General features: G+C 40.1%; 1 protein-coding gene across 2 annotated transcripts; it reads right to left on the bottom strand.

The window, feature by feature from the left end:
* Positions 1-363: 363 nt before the first annotated feature.
* On the bottom strand, positions 364-14,239 carry C23H6orf62 (chromosome 23 C6orf62 homolog). Of its 2 annotated transcripts, none has more exons than XM_070778310.1 (5): positions 13,192-14,239; positions 9,987-10,163; positions 8,787-8,909; positions 4,734-4,868; positions 364-1,749 (listed from the first exon to the last, which is right to left on the bottom strand). In XM_070778310.1, exons 1-5 carry the CDS (start codon positions 13,231-13,233, stop codon positions 1,624-1,626), a joined length of 603 nt encoding a protein of 200 aa, XP_070634411.1. In that variant the 5' UTR covers positions 13,234-14,239; the 3' UTR covers positions 364-1,623. The 2 variants fall into 2 exon arrangements, with proteins under 2 accessions (XP_070634411.1, XP_019841208.1); XM_019985649.2 differs by lacking the exon at positions 13,192-14,239 and adding an exon at positions 11,848-13,177.
* Positions 14,240-24,475: the final 10,236 nt, after the last annotated feature.

Genomic DNA, 24,475 nt, shown 5'->3' with positions numbered 1-24,475 from the left:
TCAAATAGATTCCAATTGTCAATTGATAGAAAACATGGAAGTGCACTGTGAATTACGAGTATTTTTGCCTTTCCACGAAGCCAGGTATAAGGTCAGGATGGTAACTGTTAAAAGCTGACAAAATGTCTTTGATTCCCATTCCTGTTGAAATTACAAACCCAACTTCTCTTCTGAGTTTACGGTTTAGCCATGGGCTAAGAGTCTGAGTGAACTCCGGGAGTTGGTGATGGACAGGGAGGCCTGGCGAGCTGAGATTCACGGGGTCGCGAAGAGTCAGACACGACTGAGCGACAGAACCGAACTGAACTGAAGGTCTCAATAATAGGTACCCAAGTGACTTATAAGAAAAGTTACCACTTCGAGTTTTGTGTATTCACCTGAATAGTCAGGGAACTTTCACCTATTTTATTTAGGTTTTCATTTATTCAAATTCCAACCAGAAGCTAAATACAATTGGAAACCGGTAAGCACTAAGTTTTACTCCAAAGGAGTAGGATCATTCAGATTTACTCCAATAAAAGTATGCAACCCTTAAGCAAAGCTTTTCTTCATTTAAAGAAAAATAAAACAAACAAAAAAAAACTATACAGTAGTCTTTCCTTATGTTCATTGCACAAAATGAGTTCTGCTTTTAGAACTTTGACACTCAATGGTGTTTTTTTTCCTCCCCGCACAATTTAAGATCCCAACTTTAATAACTTTTCTACATCAAAAAAACCCTAAGTTTTCCTTTAGGATGGTGTAAAAACCAGTATTTCTGCACAATTCACTGGAATTGTTTTTCTTTATAATAAAAATCTCTTCTTTTCAAAACCAAAAAACAAAAACCAAAAGTCCTCTACCTATTGTGGTTTCTGCAGCTATGAATGTATTTCTCAGTTTCATAGCCGTTTAGCTACTTCAGACTCCAGATCTGCTTTTACGTGTGTAACTGTGCACACTCGGCAGAATACTCTTTCATAACAGCAACTTGGGGAAAGAGATCTGGAAATAAAACACATACATTTATGAGTACCAGGAAACAAACATGACCCAGTAATATATGAGGCAAGACTGCCTACAATGAGATGCTCTTTAAAGATTTCTTTCCCATGGTTGTATCTTCTTTTTCTTTTTTAAACAACCACTTTTGGCCATTAGAATGAATCTGACACTGCTCTGAACAACGGTGATTATAGCAAAGCTATAAGTTTTAAAAACGTTTATACCTGTTACATTCACTTCTCACCCTCCAAATACTGATGACAGGTGTCAAAGAGGCCAACACCAGCACAAATGGAAAGACCATCAAAAATGAGTATCACCTTGTGCTTTCAGAAACATTTAAGCATTTCAGTGTACAATAGTCCTTTCATTTCACATTTTTAGTAAGATGCTGATGCAGTACAGCAAATATGCAAAGCATCTTCTTTCACACAGTCTGTGCAGAAGACATCTAATTTAAGTTCTGAGATACAAATGATTAAAAAAAAAAATCCAGGATGAACAAGTTTCAAAATGCATAGTGTTCTGTGCATGAGTCCATTTTTCTTTAAACTCTGAAAGAATCAAGTGGTAAGAAAAAAAAAAAAAAAAATATTGCTGCTGCACTCTCTGATCTTCTCCATTTTGCTGGTCAGCACTCTATTCTGGCATGTAGGGATGGAGGTGATCCTCAATGGTGCCAACTGCCCAGTGGGTAAGCTGTTCCTGTGGCAGGTAGAGGCAGATGCTGCATAACTTGAAGATCGTAGCTTTGTTTTTTGGAGTCTGGAAGGGGAAAAAATTTTTAGAATATTCTTAAGAAGGACCTCAACATAACTGGCCAATTATCACATGAAAATCTCCCACAATTTATTAAGCACTTAAGAACACAGTAACAAAGCATATAGAGTAAGGCAAGAAATTATGGTCCCTATTCATAGGGAACTTGGTCTAGTTGGGACAGAACCTTGACACACGAAATACAGAAAAAGAGTCAACATGATACTAAATGTTTACAGAAATTTATGCAGACTTTAAAAAGTTATGAAAATCAGACTAGCTAAAAGAAATTAGGATTAAAGGCATATCATGGAGATAGATTTGAATAGAGATTTGCAATCACATTTGTATACAGAAAGACAGCAGATGTGGTGAGAGCAGGAGGTAGAGAAATCAGAAATAGGTTAAGAGATTTAAGCATATCCTGGGGTAAAGGACAAGGCCAAAGTATTAACAGATAAATCACACTCGTTGAGTATTTTTAAAAAGCAGTTACCATTTTAACATCTAACTTCTGATAAACAAGTGCAAAGTACTTCCACAAAAAACTATGGCTAGTCACAAAAAACTATGGCTAGTAAGTGGAAGCGGAGAAGGCAATGGCACCCCACTCCAGTACTCTTGCCTGGAAAATCCCATGGACAGAGAAGCCTGGTGGGCTGAAGTCCATGGGGTTGCTAAGAGTCGGACACGACTGAGTGACTTCACTTTTACTTTTCACTTTCATGCATTGGAGAAGGAAATGGCAGCCCACTCCAGTGTTCTTGCCTGGAGAATCCCAGGGACGGAGGAGCCTGGTGGGCTGCCATCTATGGGGTCACACAGAGTTGGACACGACTGAAGTGACTTAGCAGCAGCAGCAGTAAGTGGAAGATGAAGTCTGAACCCAGAACTGCCTTCAAAGTTTTGCATCTTTTCACTATAGCACCTCTTTAAAAAAAGGCAAAAGGAACAGAAGGTGGACTTTGCCAATGTCTGAAGCAGTCTATATACCTATGTACATAAATGAACCCAATACATATATTTTTTCATTTTAACTTTTAAAACCTAGGACTTTCATTTACTACTTTTATAGAAAAGAACATGATCACAGAAGTTATTTGTCCAAGGTCTCATGGCCAGTAAGTTACTGCGTGTATGTTAGAATCCGAATTCTAGGCATGAGCTTCTATACCACCACCCATTCAAAATTTTTTTGGTCTAGCCCTTATCATATACATTATGTTAGAACATAAAGGGGAGATCTCTGCTAGATGATTCCAATCAAATTTCTTCATTTCCTTAACTATAAAATAGGAGTAGTAAGATCTATACATCAAAAAACTATTATGAGGATTAAATGAGCTCATACACAGAAAGTATTGAGTTTCGTGCATAATACAGTTGACCCCTAAACAACATGGGTTTGGGCTGCTCAGGGCCCACACATAAGTAAATTTTTTCAATAAACATATTGGAAAAAATTTGAGATTTGTGAAAATTTGAAGAGATTCACAGATAAACCACATAGCCTTAAAGTATCAAAAAAAGAAAAAGGTTATATCATGAATGCGTAAAATATTACGTACAGATGACATGACACTTAGACACAGGGATTGGAACACAGACCCTAAATGCAGTTGAAAATCTCCATGTATAATTTAGTCTTCCCTCCATATATACAGTTCCACATCAGCTAACTAAACCATGAATTCAGCCAACTGGACTGAGCAGTTATGTATTTATTGAAAAAATGTCATGTATAAGTGGACGAGTGCAGTTGAAACCTGTGTCATTCAAGGGTCACTGTAGACACTAGTTGAATATCCTGCTCTACAGTATTTTCTAAGTAACTCAAATGAAAGTATACTATAAGCAATTAAAAAGGATAAAAGAGTCAACCAAAAAATATTCACCACAGGAGCACTTAGGTAAATAAGAAACTAAAAACAAAAAAGGCCCAAAACAAAAAACACCCCACCTAAATTGTATGCTTTTCTATCAGCTTTATCACATGCTTCCAGTGAAATTAATTTTCTTAACTCCCAGTTTCTTTTACTTATAACTACACCATAAAATTACTTTCTATAAGGCACAAAATGTACAATCTTCCCAAATAGCCTATCAGCTCCTTGAAGGTAGCAGTATGACTCCCAATTCTAATTCTCTAGTACCTTGCACAGACTTGCTCAAATAAAAACAAAAATGTTCTGCACAATGCAGTTAATATTGTACTTAAAAAAAAAAAGTATTTAAAATCACCTTCTCAATGAGGCTTTCTCTGGTGACATTATCTAAGAATTCACACCAAACAGTGTAATTCCCTCTTTTCTCTTAGTATTTATTACTTACCTACTTCTAGGTTCCCCACAATGAAATGCCAACCCATAGAGCAGGAATTTCTAACTTGTTCACTGATATACAATATCTGACACTTAGCACTTATCTGTTGAATGAATGCTAAATAAATTACAATGATGCTATTTTTAACAATTAACAAAGTATCTATTACCCACTATAAATTCTAAGTGATGACATTTATTAGGCTTAGGTCCATAAGAATAAACATTTTACCCAATAAAAATCAATTTGGAATACTTGGACTGCTACTTAAATTGGAAATACTTAATTTAAAATACATGTGGACCTTTAAAATACAGATACGCTTTCATCCTTTTAGATATTTAAAAGATCTAGGCCAGTACTTCTCAAAACATAAATGTGTTATCAATCTCTTGAGGATTTTATTCAAAATACAGATTCTGATTATTGCAAACTGAATTCATGACTTTTAGAAAAGCTCCCCATGTAGATCTAACATGCAGCAGTTTGGGAACCAGTGTTCCAGGTTAAGATCAGGACATCTGTTTCTTGGTTTTTAAATAACTTCAAAAATAATGCAATACTGAAGGGGCAAATCAGAATTAAGTAACGTACAGAAAACAATTTACTAACCAGTAAACTTTTAAAATGCGCCCTTGTGTGGTTTACAAAAAAAAAAAAAAGTTTACCTGCAAGTGCTGTCTGTCAATGAAGAGAAACACTGACTGGTTAGGATTGTTGACAACAATTCCAGTCTTGTCCTTTCGGCTCAGTACATGCAGAAACTGTTTTTCATAGTCACCGTGATGAAACTCAAATTTGGCCTACGAAATAAGACATTCACATGTAACCACAAGCATGTTACACTACCGAAAACATCTACTGCACCCACACGCATACAGGTGTGCTCTCCAATATGGTAACCAATAGAGGCTACTTACATTCATATTAATGAAATGGAATTGAAAACTCAGTTCTTTAATTGTACTGCCCACATTTCAAATGATCAATAGTCTCATTTGGTGGCTGGTGGCCACCATTCTAAATAATCTCTTGGGATACACAAGATTTCCTTGATCACAGAAAATTCTACTGCGTAGCACTTCGTAATTTGACCTTCTAGAAAAACTATACCAAAGTGACTAAATTTTAATACTCCTTTTAAGCCAAATATCATTAAATGAGATGTTCAGACCTACTCAGCTCAAGACTCCTACTTTAGTACTTAGTCCAATAACACCATCCATCTTTCTCTTATATAACAAAGAATGCTACAGATGGCTCTTGGAAAGAAATCTATTTATATTCCAATCCCAGGTGCACACCTCACTACTTACGTAACCTGTGCAAATCCCTTAACTTTTCTAAATTTCAACTTCCTCACCTATAAAATAAAAGGGCTCTAACCCATCAGTTAAGAGGAGTAAATGAAACATAAAACCCACACCTGAAATATACTTCCAGGCCTCACAAAGGTGAGTATCTAAGGATACAGGAACCCCTCAAATTAAAAAAAAAATGTTTTTATACACATTTTTTTCATATTAGTAAAGTTTTTTACATTATGAAAAACAGTTATCAAGTCACTCATAACATTTTTTTGATTTTTTAACATGAGGAAGATTATCCAACAAAATGTCTATGGAGAAGCCAAATGACAGGTGAAAAGACCAGGCTAACAGGGAATTCAAGAAACCTGGAAACCTTACACAATCTGATATTTTAGAATAGTGAATTGTAAAAATGATTATTAGCCCATTTGGTTCAAACAATCTTTATTCTCCCATTATGTCAAAGACAGTAGAAAATACTAACATGGAAAAAAAGTCAGACCTTGCTGTCTAGGGTTTTACTACCCAGCAGTTTTTCTCATAAGCTATAACATAAAATATGGTATCCCCTACACATGACTCTACATAAAATATTGAATTATACTCTTGCACAATTCAAATAGTTATTGAACTCAATACGAAAAGCATGTTATTAGATAGTGACAAATATAAATAAGATAATCTCATTCTTAAGGGACTCACATACACTGAAGAGGAAAAGCAACATAAAAACGTAAATCCTAACTTACTTCAAACCTTTCCCAGAATACGATGTGGTTATTTGTAAAAAAAAAAAAAAAAAACCTTAAAATGGGTTCTTACTGTTAAAAGCACCATGAGAAGAAAGAATAACTTAACAGTAGACAATGAGGGCAGTATTAGCAGATGATTTTGGATTGGGCCTTGAAAGATGACAGTAATTTTCCCTGGGGAAAATACAAATGGTAAGCAATTGGGAAAATGCCATTCTAGGAAACAACCTACACAAACACAAGTGTGTCAAAATCAAGACGATGCTCAAAAAAGACAGCTTCAAGTGTTTCACTATGGCATATATCAAGGTGGATGGAAGAGGCCAGTAGATACCACACTGACAAGAAATTTAAGTGAGACTGAAAAAGGCTCTGCATGTGTTTCTGTGGCAAATCAATTCTATCCTGCTTGAATAGAGTTCCCAGAGTTTTGGGAAGAATGGTCCACACGAAAAAGAAAACTAATAGGCAGCATGTAAGAAACAATTCCTGGAAGGAAAGTAATGAATGGTATAAGAGCGTGATGAAGAGCTAACCTGAGCAAAAGCATTAGGAATGAAGAGAAAAGAGTAGACCAGACCAACTTTAATAGTTCCTCCCTGTGCTTCACAGTACTATGAATATAGTGGAACTCAATATTTTAAAACAATCTTTACTGTGGTTTCTATTAAATCTCACTACTGAAGTATTCTGATTTTAAAATGCTTTTGAGTCAGAAAAAAAGGTGTGTGAGTTAAAGTTTGCCTTTCCTTCACCTATCTTGAGAGAATAAACTCTGTTATTTTTATTTAAGGTTTCTCATTCAGGATATTTATATTAAAATTACTTCAAAGAAGTATGTTTGTTTTTACACTGCTAATTATAAAAATATTATCTAAATCCTAGATAATCCTATATCCTACTGCTTATATTCAGTCCATAATTTAAGGTTTTATCATTCAGGGAACTTTCCACAGTACACGGTAGTGAGTTAAGAGCATAGGCTTTATAGTCAGTCTAGACTTAAGTCTTGACTACCACTTAACTGCATGACCTTGGATTTTTTACCTATATGACAGTTTCTTAGCAAAAGGAGGTTCCTATCTACCTAGTTTAAGGACTGAGATTCAACATACATCAAATTTTATTTGAAAGACAGCCTAGCAGTCAACACTCAACATAACAGCCATGATTTTAAAGAAAAGTAACACTTGAGAAGACTATTTTAATACAACTATTTTTTAAAAACAAGGTCTGAGAGAAAGACAGGGTACTAGAAATTAAACGTACTGCGATAAGCAGATCTAAGTTTTTCAAATGGGAAATTCTGAACTGAAAAAAACAAAAACAAAAACCTAACAGGGCTCTGGAGAGCAGCACCATTAAGGTGTAAGACCTGCCCTGATAACATGCCTTTTCCATTTCTGTCTTCTATATTCAGCTTAAATTCTCCAGCACATTCATCTTAGTCAGATGTCATCAATTAAAACAACGCAAACAGAGGACGTTCACCTCTAGCCTATCGGCAAATGAACCTTAGAAAAATGACAACTTATTTGAGCTAATGTGTAGCAACATTACCATGGGGACAGAAGGAGGATACCAATTAGTCTATTACACCCAAAAGCACTATAAAGACACTTCGTTAGACTGGATAAAAGCAAAATTTTTTCAATGACAATTTTCACTGTCCTAAGCAATCAGTTCAAAATAAGCCTTGTAAAATTTAGCTTGGTATACTTAGTCTTTAAATAAACGTTAATTACTTCTTAGTTTGTCTGATTGCTAAGTATGTTCATAGAAATTTATTAAACATAAATATATTTAAGTAAAAAAAGAAAAGTTACCTATATCTGACCTAAAACTAACCACAATTAACATTTTGGTGGATCTTGTACTTACAACCATGCACACACAGACAAATTACATCAACACACAGATAAATTCCCTTAAACAAAACATTAGAAATTGTCAAGCACATTAAATGACAAGTCAAACATAGCCAAATGTCAAGGAAAGTTAGTTAAGAACCACTACTAAATTCTTTTCTCCTATGAAGCTTTATATGCAAATCAACTCCTAGGAAAGGGTTTCTTCATTCATTTCTTAGATGAGATTCCTTTAAGAACCAGAGTTAAATACAAAGTATTTTAGAAGCGAGTGTGGTGGAGGGGAAGAGATTTCCTAAAGTTTATCTATGGGCCCCACTATAAACAAAGAAAGTGAAAGTGAAGTTGCTTAGTCGTGTCCGACTCTTTGCGACCCCATGGACTGTAGCCTATCAGGCTCCTCCGTCCGTGGGATTTTCCAGGCAAGAGTGCTAGAGTGGATTGCCATTTCCTTCTCCAGGCAATCTTCCCAACCCAGGAATCGAACCTGGGTATCCCGCATTGCAGGCAGACGCTTTACCGTCTGAGCCACCAGGGAAGCCATGTCTACCTTAAAACATTTGCTCTGACCATAATTTCAAAGACACACTGGGTAGTCAGAACCACCTCAATCTCATGCGATTCTATAATCCAAATGCTGTCCATTCTTACAACAGTCGAAAGGCCAGGAGGGACTTGTGAAGGAGAACCTATCAGAAAGCATATTCCTAAGGAATTTCTTAAATTGGACCCTATTCTCTGAGTTTTCAACTTATTTATGTGTTCACCACAGTTATTTTAGAATAAAATACCTGAACAGGCCTAAAAGGCTCATCAGATTCCTTCCACCTAGAGAACAGGAGACAGACAATTTTTTCAATATCATTCCGAGGCCAAAGAATGAAATCCATCTCCTGAGTACAGCCAATTACATCCTGTAAAATGCCACACACAAAAAAAACATTACTTTCAAATAAACAAAGCCATAACAAGCAATATCACAAATTACAGGGTCTGACTACAAAAACATTTTCAAGTGCAAAAGGTCCACTATACAGCTGACCCTTTAACAACCTGGGCAGGAATGAGACACCGATCAGAGTCGAAAACTGTGCATGTAACTTTATAGCCAGCCCCCCATATCTGTAGTTCTTTACCTGTGGATTCAACCAACTGTACACTGAGTAGTACTGTAAATTATTTATTTTAAAAAACCCACTTATAAGTGGGCCCTGACAGTTGCTGCAAATCCATGTTAAGGGTCTACCACATATTATGTCTTTTAAGAGGTGACAGTAATAGGACTGTATACAATCTGAATAGTTTATGACCTAATCTTAATTTTTATTTTTTAGAGTTCACATATAGTCAATCAGTCCAATATTCATCATATTGAGATCTAAACTCATCAGTGCACAGTGAAAACTGCCAACTGAACCTCTCATTTTTTGTCTTTTAAGTTCTTGTACCATTATTTCCACTCTTAAAATCAGACCCTAATTAATAAAAGGTGTCCTGGAACTTCTAACTCACCTTATTACAGGTGAAATGCAATTTTTATCATATGCCAATTATTGAGGCCAATTAACCTCTTCCAGACCATTACATGGTTATCTCCAGCTGCCCCCCAAGCATACTAATGATGGGGCCCTCTTGTTCAAGTTACTTTGCCCACAGTAACTTTCAATGAGCTGGAGAAGTTTAGACAAACCGCCTCAAAAGTTCCTTATTTACAAGGGGCAAGATATTTTATTCTCCCCTGAAAAAGGAAATCTCATACATGAATATGTATATCATACATATTACAAAAGTAATATCATACATGAATCACAACAATGTACACCATTACCAACAGAGTAATGCCTAAAAAAGTTAAACATGGCTTTATTTAAATTCCGTTTTTAAAGAGACTTACGATCACCGTTCACTACCCATTCTCAGGAGGGAAAAAAAAAAAAGGCAAGTTTAACTCACAAAAGCCTACCCAATCAAGACCTAAAAACAGAACTCACCCTTCTCATAGACTGGTATCGAGGAGCATGGAGCTGCACCACATCTTTCTGTAAAAGCTCTATGGAACTTTCCAAAGAATAACTGGAATCTCGCACCCCTTTCAGGATATTTTCTTCATAATTATTTGTCATAACTGGTATTACCTCAGACACTTCAAAAAGTGCTGATTTTTTCTTCTAAAAGGAAAAAAAAAAAGTGTATTAACCTACTGGTAGCACATTGTCTCTTAACACCCAGAGTTCATAATACAATGTTTTGTAGCATTATTCTAACACAGCAAAATTCTTAACTGAAGCCATTTCCATACAGAAAACAGATTTTCAAACTAGGTGGATCCCTCTGTTCTTCCCTCAACCCCCTTACTTCCCAACCACACACAAACAGGCTATTATCAGAATGTTTAACTGCGTTTTTTTAGCATTACGGTAACCATACCAAGAACTTGTTTTGCACAGTATTCCTTAAACAATGAGAAACAAACACCAGACACCCCTGTGGTTAAAAAAACAAAACAGTGATTTACTCCTGATCCAAGTTCACTTAACTGGTTCTACGTACAGCAAAATCAAACTCTCAGCAGCTTAAAATCAAGGCTCTAGGGTCAATTTCCATTATCCCTTCTGGGTATTATGTAACTACAAATGTCAATATTCAAAAGGAAAGGAAAAAATGTCCACCAAACCTTCAAACTTAGTTAAGATCAAGAACTCATCAATTTAGGTTATAAAATTCATGAACTGCTCAAGACAACTGTCTGGATACTGGTCCAGTCAAAGATTTCCATAGGTGTGAGAAGAGCTAGATGATATAATTTTCAGCATCTGATAAATTAAATTCAGAGATCTAGTCTATTTTTATCTCATGTTTCTAGTGAACCTACATTGTAATAGTGTCTATTAAAATCTAGTCTTTATCAATTCTGCAATTAACGAAAAAAGAAAAAAGCAAATCTGTGATATTCAATCTTGAGACAATCATTTCAAAACAAACCACTTTCGAAACCACTTTTTATGCTGTACCTAGCAGCTACAAGAGTTCTTAAATACTAATAACTTTAATACTGGGAATAAATACGTGAGAAACTTTCAAATTAAAGATATACCATGCCAAGATGGTGTTTTTGATGTGAAATTAGCTCACAACTTAAGCACAAAATCAAAGCAGTGTTTCCTTAATATTCAAAACCTAACCTCATGTTTAATAGAAATTGATTATCTAAGAAACTGTCCATTATTTTAAGTTGCCAGAAGTTTTTATCATGTTTTCCGTGACTGCTCACAACTCATTATTTGCTGTTTTACTGTGGGATTAATTCTAACACCAAAAAAACTGTACACTTCTTTTGGTCATGCTGTACTTCTAAAGACAAATTAACCGTTACAGTAATTAACTGCTCCTAAAAATAAAAGTGCATTCTATTTCACTAAATGTACTGTGAGAAAAGGTAAACTACAGCATGTAGCTTGACCAGAAAGCTTTCAGCAAGTAAACATTTTGATTTCAATTACTACTTTCAAACATTCTATATACCTAATCTTTAAATTCAGTAACCAAGTTCTCTATATAACTCCACGTAAATAAAATTTATTATAAAACAAAAATGCGAGTTTTACAATGCTACTCACCCCATGTTAACTAAAAGTGGATCCTGATACTCAGCTTTAGAATTACGTTATTTCCAAACCAATGAGCACACAAGCCTTTCATTCATGGTTACACCCTAACTCCTTTGACTGAGGTTAAAGTGCCAAAGTTAAAGCACACAAATGGAGACTTTTGTTCACCACTCTTTAACCCTAACCATGTAATATACACTTACAAAAAACCTTGTGCTAAATCACATTAAGAACTTTAAATTACCTTCTCCTTGAATACAAAGGCAATATACATCTTGAAGTCAAACTGGTCAGCTAGAGATTCTTTTTTCTTTCTAAGCTGAGCACGTAGTCTGTTCAGAGCTTGTTTCTTCCGGGAGTTTGGGTCCCCCATTTTGAAATACAGGTGGTACTAAAGCCTTTGGAAATTGTCACTAAACTATGGGCACTTTTTCTTAAGACTCAAGTACAACAGAAACAAGTCATTTTTTTTCCTGCTAATATGATTGTATAGCTAAAATCACGACTGCAACCCAAAAACTGCACCTTCTGGCAATATTAGGAGACTGTCATATTACAGGGTCAAGAAACAAAAGCTGCTGTCCAGTCATGTTTGGACAAGAATGGTTTGGGGTCAGATGGGGAAAAGGGAAGGGAAGGAAGGAAGGAAAGAGAAAATACTTGAACTAACTTTTTGGAAAACACATTTGGCTTAACTGCCAAAATAAAGGTGGGGGAACGGATAAACCTATTAGTAGGATTTAGGTGTGCAATGAAACACAGTTGACACCAGTCCAATCCTTAAAATCCATCCGGATCTTTTTTTCCCTCTTTTTAGAAAAGGAATAATGAAAAGAAATGAGGGGGACTGTGATCCTTACTTTCCAAATATCAAAAAGGAAAAAAAAAAAAAAAAAAGCCACCAAAATAACCTCCCCCCAAAACCAAACAGGGTAGGTGAATGAAACTGAAATATCCAATTGAACTTTACCCAGCCAGATTCATGGCTGTAGTACCTAATTAATTCTTAGTTATTTCAGATTTCACTATTGCTATGTATTATCAGTGCGTGTTATTGATTACACTTGGTGGTGAGCAAAGAGAAAAGTGCAAAATCGGTAGAGAAAGAAGGGGAGAGGTTCAGGGTTTCCCTGCAATCAACTACAGTGTATACCGGGGGCGGGCAGCTGTTGCCCAAAGGAGCCATAAGAAAAAACAGCGGAGTCATTACCAATTTCCCCATCACCCACATTTTCACCATCAGGCGGCTGCTAATGCTGCTGCCAAGGAGAATCATGATGGCAGAAGAAAAAGGGGTATATATAACACGATATAATAATGATTCCGGCTCTGTGGTTAGACCTGATTAATGCCCGGGATCCCAACACCCCAAGTCCTGCAATGAGTCCTACATTCCCCGAGGGACCGTTCCCTATGAATCTGCCCGCGTGCAAGATCGTGGGGAGTGAGACTTATCTTCTTGTAAGCATTGCTGAGGCAAAGGTGGCGGGTTCTTTCTCCCAAAGCCCAGGCAGTGCCCGGGGACCACCTGCCTTCCACCCCCCGGAGGTCCCACCCCCACCCTTTGCCTTCAGCGGCAGCGACTCACTCGCACCACGGGAGACACTGGATCACTCGGGTTTTCACTCATTTCATCGTGGAAACAATCCCCGCCCAGGTAGAGGAGGCGGGAGAGGGTAAAGGGGAAGGATCAATGGGAAGAAAAGAAAATAATTGCGTTAATATTAATTACTTTTTAAAGTATGCCCACCCCACCCCACCCAAGAAAAGAAAAAAGAAAAAAAGAAAAACTAAGTTCCCGGATTCCGGATTCAGCTCTCACGTTGAACAGACCATGTTTCCCGAGTTTGGATGGTTTAGGGCGGGGTCGTTAGTTGGCTTCCCGAAGGAACAGGGGGGGATGGACTGGAGGCGGCTGGGGCGGGGTGGGTGACGGGGAAGTCCCCTCCCTGTCCCCGCGGAGACCGGGACTGGCGGACCGACTCTCGGGCGGGGTTCGGGCCCTCTAGCCGCAGCCTGCGGGCGGAGCGGTGGCGGCGGCGGTGGGGGCGCTGCTCGCAGCACGGGCAGGAGCCATGTCAAGAGAAAACCACCAGCCAACTGAACCCCTCCATCCCCGCTGCAGTGCGCACTGTGACCGGGCCGCCCGCGCTGCTGCCGCCGCTCAGCCCCCACCTGGGACCCATAGTCTGGCTCGGCGCCCCGGGCGGCGGCGGACGGGAAGAACGCGGGGACGGCGGCGACGGCGAGAGAAAAAGAGGAGGAAAAACGAGGAGGAAGGGGGAGGGGGGGGTTGGATTTGTACTGGCGGCGGAGAGGGATGAGAGGAAGGGGAGGGGAGCCCTGCGCTAAAGGGGGTCTGTCAGCGAAGAAAACCCCCCAAAATAAAAAGTTATTTCAGTTCAAGCATCTGTTCTGGAGTCTTTCTTCTCCGCACGGATCGAGTTCCGGCTCTCGGAAAGAAGGTCGAGGAGACCCGGAGGGGGGAGAAGCCGAAGCGGAGGGTGAGCGTCCGCGGTGGCACAGCCTGGTTTCCCCCCCACCGGTGGCTGCGGAAGCGACAGCGGCGGCCTCGGCGCCTCCCAGGTCCGGGGCAGAGTCGCGTTTGAGACGAGAAGCGAGAACAAACAACTTAAAATGGCAGCGACGGCCGCTGCGTCACCCGCCCCTCACCGGCACCGCCCCGAACGCTCTGCGGCTGCGCACCGCGCGGGCCGCCACCATCTGCGCAGGGACGAAGGGGGAGAGAAAACGGGCTGGGGGGAAGGTTTACATGGTTCTCAAGGAGGGAGAAAGGAAGAGCAGGGGCAGAGGGTGTACGCAAGCTTTGAAATGGGTGACTCTCCGAGCTGAAGCTTCTTGGTTAACACTCCTGCCTCAAAAGAGGAGTTTGAGACTAGACATCTCCCCCTCTTGTCCAGAATGCAGTTTCTATGGGGCGTGAAAGGGCCGACCCAATCTCCCTCCGCCCTTTCTGTCAGGAGGGCCCGGCTCTCGAGCGGGCTCCTCGCCCCGCCCCCGCAGTCGTCATAAAGCCACGCCCTTACGCCCTCCCCGACGGAGCACCCGGATGGAATCGCCCTGCCCTCATTTCGTGCTCCCTGTGACTCTACTGGGGCGCGGGAGAGGCGGAGCCGGTGGGCGGAGAGAATGCGAAGGTGGGGCGGGGTGGAGGAGGAAAAGGGAAGTGTTTGTGCGGAGGGGAGGTGGAGACGCTCATTTCAGTTCGTCGCGGTTTTGTTTCTCAACCACTGATTGGCAGGCTTTTTGTGGGTCTGCCCCGCGGTTTCCTGCAGCTGAGCGTTCGTTTCCAATACCTGGACTTGAAACGGCTAAGCCGCCGAAAATGGCTTATGTTGGTCTCACGTGGCTGTCTGTTTTTCACCTTTCCACGTGCGCAGAGAAGGGAGGGGGAGGGTCCTCAAGCTCCGAAGAAGGTCAAAGACGCCGTTGGAGCGTTGCTCTTGTGGCTTAGGAAAACTGCGGAACCTGCCCCGTGCATCATTTTAACCCTACTTGGAGAACACAATTTCTATGACAGTTCGCCACTCAGGACCTTAGACCCTGGGACCTGTCCCTTAGGTGGTTCCGCAAAATATGAAGAGCGTATGTGTTGGACGGACCCACACGTCTTCGAATCACACGTCTTTGGCTCCAAAGAGCAATTAGTCCCATTTTTCAGAGCTCTAATGTACCTATAAAACGAAGCTATATAAATAAGAAATCCGCAAAGGTCAACATTCAATGAAAGCAAAAGCAAAATACTCTTTTATGCACTACTCTGTGATGAAATTTTAGAACTCTGTTGGTTCCCCAAATTATTGCTCTTCACTTGGTAAAATCAAAATAGATTACCTGTAATGACTCCCCCCCCCCTTTTAACCCATGAACCAAAAGATTAATTATACCCACCCTTAAAAATAAATTGCAACTAAAAGATGATATTTCTGGATTTCCAAATTATTACTGTGTGTTTTAGTCGATCAGTCATGTTGGACTCTTCGCGACCCCATGGGGTGTTGCCCACCAGGCTGTCAATCCATGTGATTTTTGAGGCAAGAATACTGGAGTGGGTTGCCATTTCCTTCTCCAGGTAATCTTCCTGACCCAGGGACCAAACCCGGGTCTCCTGCATTGTAGGCAGACTCTTTACCGTCTGAGCTACTAGAGAAGCCTTAACAATAAATACAGCATTTTGCTAGTGCTTCCCTGATTGATTTTCACAATCACAATTTTTTTGATTTTCACAATTGATTTTCACAATTTTTCTGTAGTAATAACTACAGAAAACTCACAAGGATAAAACAGGATTTCAGGTAGTTTAGGACACTGGTTTTAAAGAAAGACATTTTTAAAATAGCAAAGGTTCATGTCTTCTTGATCTGGGCTTGATTTGTATCCATGATCAGCTCCTTCTCCTGTCTGACTCTTTGCGACCCCATGAAGTGCAGCACACCAGGCCTTGCTGTCCATCACCAACTCCTGGAGTTTATTCAAACTCAAGTCCATTGAGTCGGTGATGCCATCCAGCCATTTCATCCTCTGTCGTCCCCTTCTCCTCCTGCCCCCAATCCCTCCCAGCATCAGAATCTTTTCCAATGAGTCAACTCTTCGCATGAGGTGGCCAAAGTACTGGAGTTTCAGCTTTAGCATCAGTCCTTCCAAAGAACACCTAGGACTGATCTCCTTCAGAATGGACTGGTTGGATCTCCTTGCAGTCCAAGGGACTCTTAAGAGTCTTCTGCAACACCACAGTTCAAAAGCATCAATTCTTCACACTCAGCTTTCTTTATAGTCCAACTCTCACATCCATAATGACTACTGGAAAAACCATAGCCTTGACTAGACGGTCCTTTGTTGGCAAAGTAATGTCTCTGCTTTTGAATATACTATCTAGGTTGGTCATAACTTTCCTTCCAAGGAGTAAGCATCTTTTAATTTCATGGCTGCAATCACCATCTGCAGTGATTTTGGAGCCCCCAAAAATAAAGCTCCTTAGAAGATCAGCTCCTTAGAAGAGTTTTTTTTTTTTTTAATAACAGCTTTATTTGAAATATAATTCACATACCACAAAATGTACTGACTTAAACTATACATTTCAATTGATTTCACTATATTCACAGAATTGTACAGCCATCACCAGAAATTTCGAACATTTTCATCACTCAAACAAAAAACCCCATACCCAGTAGCAGTCACTCGGCTCCTTCCTCTTCCAGCCCAACCACTACTCTATGTTCTGTCTCCATAGCTTTTCCTGTTTTGGAAATTTCATATAAATGGAATCATACAATACATGGTCCTTGTGACTGGCTTCTTTACTTGGCCTAATGTTTTCAAGGTTCATCCATGTTGTAGCATGTCTCAAGACTTTTTTTTATTGCTTAATAACATTCCATTGTATGGCTCTTCCATATTCTGTTTATCCATTCATCAGTTTAGGGACTTTTAGGTTATTCTGCTTTTTGACTATTAAGAATAATCTTGCTATGAGCATTTATGTAAATGTTTTTGTGTAGACATTTATTTTCCGTTCCCTTGGGTAAAATTATAGGGGCAGATGTTAACTTTAATCAGTTGAGAAACTGCCGAACTATTTTTACAAAGTGATGACACCATTTTACATTTTGGATAGCAGTGTATAAGGGCTCTAATTTCACCACATCATTGTTATTATCTGTCTTTTTTATTATAGTCATCCTACTGGGTGTGAAGTGGGTATCTCAATGTTGATTTCCATTTGCCTTTCCTTAACGATCATCAGAGAAGGCAATGGCACCCCACTCCAGTACTCTTGCCTAGAAAATCCCACGGATGTAGGAGCTGGGTAGGCTGCTGTCCATGGGGTCTCTAAAAGTCGGACACGACTGAGCAACTTCACTTTCACTTTTCACTTTCATGCATTGGAGAAGGAAATGTCAACACACTCCACTGTTCTTGGCTGGAGAATCCCAGGGACAGGGGAGCCTGATGGGCTTCCATCTATGGGGTCACACAGAGTCGGGACACGACTGAAGCGACATAGCAGCAGCAGCAACGATCAATGGTGTTGAACATCTTTTTGACCATTCTTCTGTCTCCTTTGGAGAAATTTCTAATCAGAGATTTTGTCCATTTTGGGAGTTGGGTTTCTTATCTTTTTATTATTGAGATGTAGGAGTTCTTTTCACTTTCATGCATTGGAGAAGGAAATGGCAACCCACTCCAGTATTCTTGCCTGGAGAATCCCAGGGACAGAGGAGCCTGGTGGGCTGCCGTCTCTGGGGTCACACAGAGTCGGACACGACTGAATCGACTTAGCAGCAGCAGCAGCAGCAGGAGTTCTTTATTCTAGCTACAAGTCCCTTATCAGATATATAATTTGCCAATATTTGCTCCCATTCTACAGGTTGTGGGTTTTCCCTTTCTTGATGATGGTCTTTGAAACACAGAAGTTTTAAATTTTGTTGAAATCCATTTTATCTGGTTTCAATTTTGCTACTTGTGCTTTTCGTGTCCTAACTATGAAACCACTGAAATTTTTTTATACTACTATGATAATCGTTTCCTTCCAAGGAGTAAGCCCAACCACTACTTACTTTAATTTCATTTCACCATGAAATTAAAAAATTACTCCTTGGAAGAAAAGTTATGACCAATCTAGACAGCATACTAAAAAGCAGAGACATTACTTTGCCAACAAAGGACCGTCTAGTCAAGGCTATGGTTTTTCCAGTAGTCATGTATGGATGTGAGAGTTGGACTATAAAGAAAGCTGAGCACCAAAGAATTGATGCTTTTGAACTGTGGTGTTGGAGAAGACTCTTTTAAGAGTCCCTTGGACTGCAAGGAGATCCAACCAGTCCATCCTAAAGGAGAGCAGTCCTGAGTGTTCACTGGAAGGACTGATGTTGAAGCTGAAACTCCAATACTTTGGCCACCTGATTCGAAGAGCTGACTCATTGGAAAAGACCCTGATGCTGGGAAAGATTGAGGGCAGGAGGAGAAGGGGACGACAGAGGATGAGAAGGCTGGATGGCATCACCAACTCAATAGACATGAGTTTGAGTAAACTCCGGGAGTTGGTGATGGACAAGGAGACCTGGCGTGCTGTGGTCTGTGGGGTCACAAAGAGCTGGACACGACTGAGTGACTGAACTGAACTGAACTGATTATAATCATGAAAAAAATAAGATGGAGCAGATGTTGAGGTAAAAAAAATGAAGTTTTTCGTTTCTGGTACCATGAAATAGAATTGGAGGCACCTGGTCACAAGCTGAACAAATCCTCAGACACTGTGTGCTGTGGGTCTGTGTTAGGTCTCCCTGAGATGGACCAAGAAACATCAACAATGTGTCCTGGAGGAAGGAAGCACTTCTGGCTTGGTTTTCTCTATAACTACAATCATGGCTGGAAAGCATACTACCTGTTTCAGGAATTCTCAAATATTTTGTCTTCCTTCATCAATGCTGTTAAGTCTATCAGACATGGGCCTTCATTGTGTATGGGTCATTTGTATGACTGATAGTTTAATATGCATGATAAGCATCTATATAGAACCAGTTTAGACTTAAGTCAGTCCATGCCTAGAGATCTAGTTCTGAAGCTCTCCAGTGTGATCCTAAAAGCAGCACACCATGGGTCTGTCTCCAGATTTCGACATTACAGGTGTACCATCTAAGCTAACTGATAATATGGGGCAATAATATTCCACAGTTCAGTAGGATTTATTCACAGCACCCACTTTGGTACATACAACTCTCCCATCCACAAGAGTGTCATGTTTACATAAGTTTTAAACAGAAATGATATAGAAAGGAGAAATTCTATTCGTTTTGAGGCCTTTTCAGGGGGTGGAGAGGAGCATAAGAAAATAGTTAATTTCTCCCCTGAAAAGAAAGAATTAGTTACTCAGTCATATCTGACTCTGCTGTCCAATGGATTACAGCCCTTCTCCTCTGTCTATGGAATTCTCCGGCAAGAATATTGGAGTGAGTAGTCATTCTCTTCTCCAGGCAATCTTCCCCACCCAGGAATCAAACCCAGGCCTCCCGCATTGCAGGTAGATTCTTTATCGTCTGAGCTACCTCTTACCTTAATTTCACGTAGGCTCGACTCTGTGGAGGCTGGTACTTATTTGCGGCCTAATAGTTGAATATTTACTGAAGGCCTAAAGTGAGTTACAAGTTTGGAAAAGAAGATTTGACCAGGTAACCATCATTATCCTTATTTTGGGAACACAGTTAAGAACCAGGGGAATAAGTTAGAAAGTACCTATACTGCACCACAGGTTTTCTTTATTGTTTAACCTCTTCTTCCTCCCCCAGTTTCTTTCTTTCTCTATCCTAACTTTGCTCTTTCTTTTCCACTTCTCATGCTTTATGCCTACAGGTTTTAACCAAAAGTATTACTGAGCCCCCTTCTGTTTGTTTATACTTACAGTTAAAGCTGAATTGTGAGTGACAGGTACAGAGTTGGATAATAGAAAGATGAGGGGGTGGGGGTACATGAAAGCTGGATTAAACAGATGGGATTCATGGAGGAAGTGTACTCAAATTAGCTTCAAAATGGGGAGGAATTTCATTAGGCTTAGATGGGAGAAGAGAGGGATGAGAAGAAGGAAGTTTCTGGAAAAGAAACACAACTGAGGGCATGAAGGTTGATACTAGATTGGTGTATCCATGAGACAGTAAGGATATTGACCTAAATATAATGGAAGATGCCCACTTAGAAAGAGAAGGAAATAATTTTTAAAAGATAGATGTGAAAGTCACTCAATCATGTCTGACTCTTTGTGACCCCATGGACTATACAGAGCATGGAATTCTCCAGGCCAGAATACTGGAGTGGGTAGCCTATTCCTTCTCCAGGGGATCTTCCCAACCCAGGGATCAAACCCAGGTCTCCTGCATTGTAGGCGGATTCTGTGCCAGCTGAGCCACAAGGGAAGCCCAAGAATACTGGAGTGGGTAGCCTGTCCCTATTCCAGGAGATCTTCCTGACCTAGGAATCAAATTGGGGTCTCCTGCATTGCAGGCAGATTCTTTATCAACCGAGCTATCAAGGAAGCCCCAGTAGATAGATGCTTTGGTTCAAAATAGCAGCCTGAGCACATTTTGTCTCCCCTCCCTTATAAAACACAATTTGAAAGACCAGTAAAGAATTTTTTCAAGTGAATAAAGCTATAAAAGCTAAGAGAAATGAGAACAAGACAATAAACAGAAATATGTGTAAATACTGATGAACTAATGCTAAGGTGAGTAGCAGACACCAAGTAAACCCTGCTGTCTCTGGCTCCTTCCTTATCCTTTCCTTGAACTGGTTAGCAAGCTGTGCTCATGAACACAGAACTTCCTGTTAATCTCTTCTGTTTTCTGGGCAATTAACTAACAGCCTGATATATAACAGTAGAGAAAAAAAGTCAGCCTATTTCCTCTTTTTCAAATATTTTTACAAAAGCACCCCACATCACTGGACACACAAGGGAAATTAGCTGCATAAACTAGGATTTTAAAAAAAAACTAACTAAGCAAAAATAAAAGCTGACCTCACAAGAACCAATTTAGTTAACAGGAGAAGATTGTTTTTTTCAAACCTCCAATTAATATTCTCAGAGGTATTCTAGACGACAATGAATACCTAATGTAAAAAAAAACAGGGTGCTATAAATAAGAAACCAATGGAAAACAAGAAAGTCAAGAACAATGACTTGGAAATTAAAAATATGCTGCCGAACTGAAAAGTTTTCTAGAAAGAAATGTCATTAGAAAAAAAAAAAAAAAAAAGACAAAAAATAAAGTGAAAAATGAAGAAGTAGAAGTCCAATATTGATCCAAGATCTAACCAATGGGAGTTCCAGAAAGAAAGCTCAGAGAAAGTGAACCATAGAAGTTGCCATAGAAATCATTGAAGAAAATGTGCCAAAGCAATGATAGCCATGAATCTTCAGACTGAAAAGGTATACTGAAAGATAAGCAAGATAACATTAGATGTACTAAGGAAAAGAGAAGATGCAGAAAGCACTCAGAGATGAGGGAAAATAGGTCACCTTCAAAGGAAGAAAAAAAGAAAGGCTTCTTCCCTAGAGATCAGAGAAAGCATGCCCTTCCCCACACCTTGATTTCAGACTTCCAGAACTGTGAGGGAATAAATGTACGCTGTTTTACACCATCTAGTTGGTGGTGATTTGTTATGACAGCCCTAGGAAACTAGTATACCTCCTAAAAAAGAAAAAATAATCACTAGGAGCTGTAAGAATAATTAGAAAGTGTCCAAATATGGAGTGAACTAAAGTATGGCAGATTTTTGCAGTGACAGAGAAGAGGGTGCATTTGTATGGCTGTTAAGAGCGCTTTATTTTGGATGGCCCAGGGACTGTTAACAGTGGCTCCTTTCCCCCACTTTTTAAAAATTACATATGGACCTTTAAGAAACATATATGATGAATATATACCGAACATATGCCAAGAATATACCACTATTCAGTAAAAAAAAATCTATCCTAGTTTTTGGAACACGTATGTGTCACAAACTATCTTGCTTCTAGTCTCTAAGAATAGTGGATCTTAAGGAAAAAATGCACTCTTGTTACAATCTTTGGCTCAACATGGAGGCTACACCTGGCTGATTGGCCTGGGGTTGGGCAGAGGACTGTTCCTTTTTGTTAGTAGTATTTATATTTTTCACGTGGGCTTCCCTGGTGGCGCAGAAGTTAAAGCTTCTGCCTGCAATGAGGGAGACCTGGGTTCGATCCCTGGGTTGGGAAGATCCCCTGGAGAAGGAAATGGCAACCCACTCCAGTATTTTTGCGTGGAGAATCCCATGGACGGAGGCGCCTGGTGGGCTACAGTCCACGGGTCACAAAGAGTCAAACACGACTGAACGACTTCACTTCACTTTCATGTTTCTTACACACATGAATGGCTTTGATAAAAATACCAAAAGAAAAGATAAGGTGAGTCATTATAAGGATAAAAACAAGGCAAGGAAATTTAGATTAATTAGGATCTGAGAATGGCACTGAGAATGGTGGTAAAGAAATAGATTGAGACATTTAATAGGAAAAGTCTAGAAGACTAAATGTCTGGATAAAAGATAATGGAGATAAGTCAAGAAGACAACAAAGTTTTATCGCCTGGGTGACTATAATGAATTAAATTATGTTCTTTCCAAATTCACGTATGGAAGTCCTAACTCCCAGCACACTTCAGAATGTGACTGCATTTGGAGGTAAAGCCTTTAAAGATGGTTTTTAAGGTTAAATGAGGTCATTATGGTAAGCCCTAATCAGATAGGACTGATATCCTAAAAAGGGGGAGACACAGGGATGTGTGTGGATACAGAGAAGACCATATGAAGACACAACAAGAAGGCAGCTGTCTGCCAGCCAAGGAGAGAGCCCTCAAGAGAAACAAACCTGTCAAAACCTTGATTTCAGACTCCTAGCCTCCAGAGCAGTTAAGAAAATTAACTACCGCTGTTTAAGCCACCTTAAATTTCTGTTGTTTCTGGCAAACAGCAGAGACTAAGAAAATGATGGTGGCATGACCAGAAGCAGGGAAATGGGAAGGAAAGCCAGTTTGAGACAAGAGATGTGCTCAAATTGAAGTACCAGTGAAATATCCAGGAGTAAATAAGCAGTAAGCCATGGGGGCCTTTGGGCTTCCCTGGAGGCTCAGCAATAAAGAATCTGCCTGCGATGCAGGAGATGCAGGAGATTTGGGTTCAGTCTCTGAGTCAGGAAGGTTCCCTGAAGGAGGGCGTGACAACCCATTCCCGGTATTCTTGCCTGGAGAAACCCACAGACAGAGAAGCCTAGAGGGCTACAGTCCATAGGGTTGCAAAGAGTTGGACACAACTGAAGTGACTGAACACTATACAGTAGAGGACTACAATTCCTGTGAGAAAGTAACACAGACCTTTGTTAGCACAGAAGTAATTGTTGAGTCCTGCCCCAAGGCCACAGATGCGAGGCCTCGCACCAAGGCCTCAGAAGTGGAGCCCAGAACCAAGGTCACCTCCGAAGCTGACGAGCCCCTTTGTAACCTTGCCAAAAGCACCTGAGAATAACTTAACAAGCTTCTTGGCTCCCAACGCTATAACGTCCCAAGCAATCACCTAATGCTAACCTTCCAGCAGAAATTTTCTTTGTCTTGAGACTGTAAAAATTGGCTATTAACCCATGAAAACTGTCAACTCTCCTTGGTCTGTCAGGAGTTGTCAGCTTGCTGTGCTCCCAGTGCCCACTTAATCTCTGTTCTTTGTTCTTAATCAACTCACTCCCTTCTGAAATACTCTGTGTCTGGAAATTCTTTTCCAATCCTGCGTTCAGAAGCTGATGTGACCTTGAAAGAATAAAGAACTTAGGGAGTCAGGGACTGGGGAAGGGGAATATCCAGTGAAGGGACAGCAGGAGGAACCAAAGGCAATAAAAAGAGAAGGTTGCTGTTGTTCAGTCGCTCAGTCGAGTCCGATGCTGCCACCAGCACAGACTGTAGCACCGCAGGCTTCCCTTCCTTCACTATCTCCCGACAGAAAAAGAGAAGGAACTGCTAGCAAATAGAACGAAGCCAAGGAAGAGAGCATTTGAGGGTAGGAGTAATTGTCTTCTAAAAATGCAATACAGAGGTCAAGAGAATGAGGAACCAGAAAAGAATCATGGATTTAGCTGAAAAGAGGTCATTGTTGATCTTTAAGGGAACAGTTTCAGTGTAGCTGTGGGGAAAGAAACCAGACTGCCAAGTATGCAGTGGGTAAGATCGAGGACGAGAGAGAAAAGAACCCCAGGGCACATATCCCAAGTTTAAGGGTTAGATTGCCCTAGGGAGGAATAGCGAGGAGGGAGTGGGAATTGATCACCCACAGAGTGGGTGTCACACAGTTCAAGATGAAAG

This window comes from Bos indicus, chromosome 23 (assembly GCF_029378745.1).
Source record: "Bos indicus isolate NIAB-ARS_2022 breed Sahiwal x Tharparkar chromosome 23, NIAB-ARS_B.indTharparkar_mat_pri_1.0, whole genome shotgun sequence".
In the NCBI taxonomy this organism is placed as follows: Eukaryota; Metazoa; Chordata; class Mammalia; order Artiodactyla; family Bovidae; genus Bos; species Bos indicus.
Note: the sequence above shows the minus strand (reverse complement) of the source record. Positions and strands in the feature narration are given on the sequence as shown.

Coding starts and splice junctions, on each gene's coding strand:
- C23H6orf62 (XM_019985649.2), bottom strand. CDS start 11,976: ATGGGGGACCCAAACTCCCGGAAGAAACAAGCTCTGAACAGACTACGT. Junction 10,164..11,847: donor CCTTTGTATTCAAGGAGAAG/GTAATTTAAAGT, acceptor TTTTCCTTTTAG/AAGAAAAAATCAGCACTTTT. Junction 4,869..8,786: donor AGCCTTTTAGGCCTGTTCAG/GTATTTTATTCT, acceptor CTTATTTCGTAG/GCCAAATTTGAGTTTCATCA.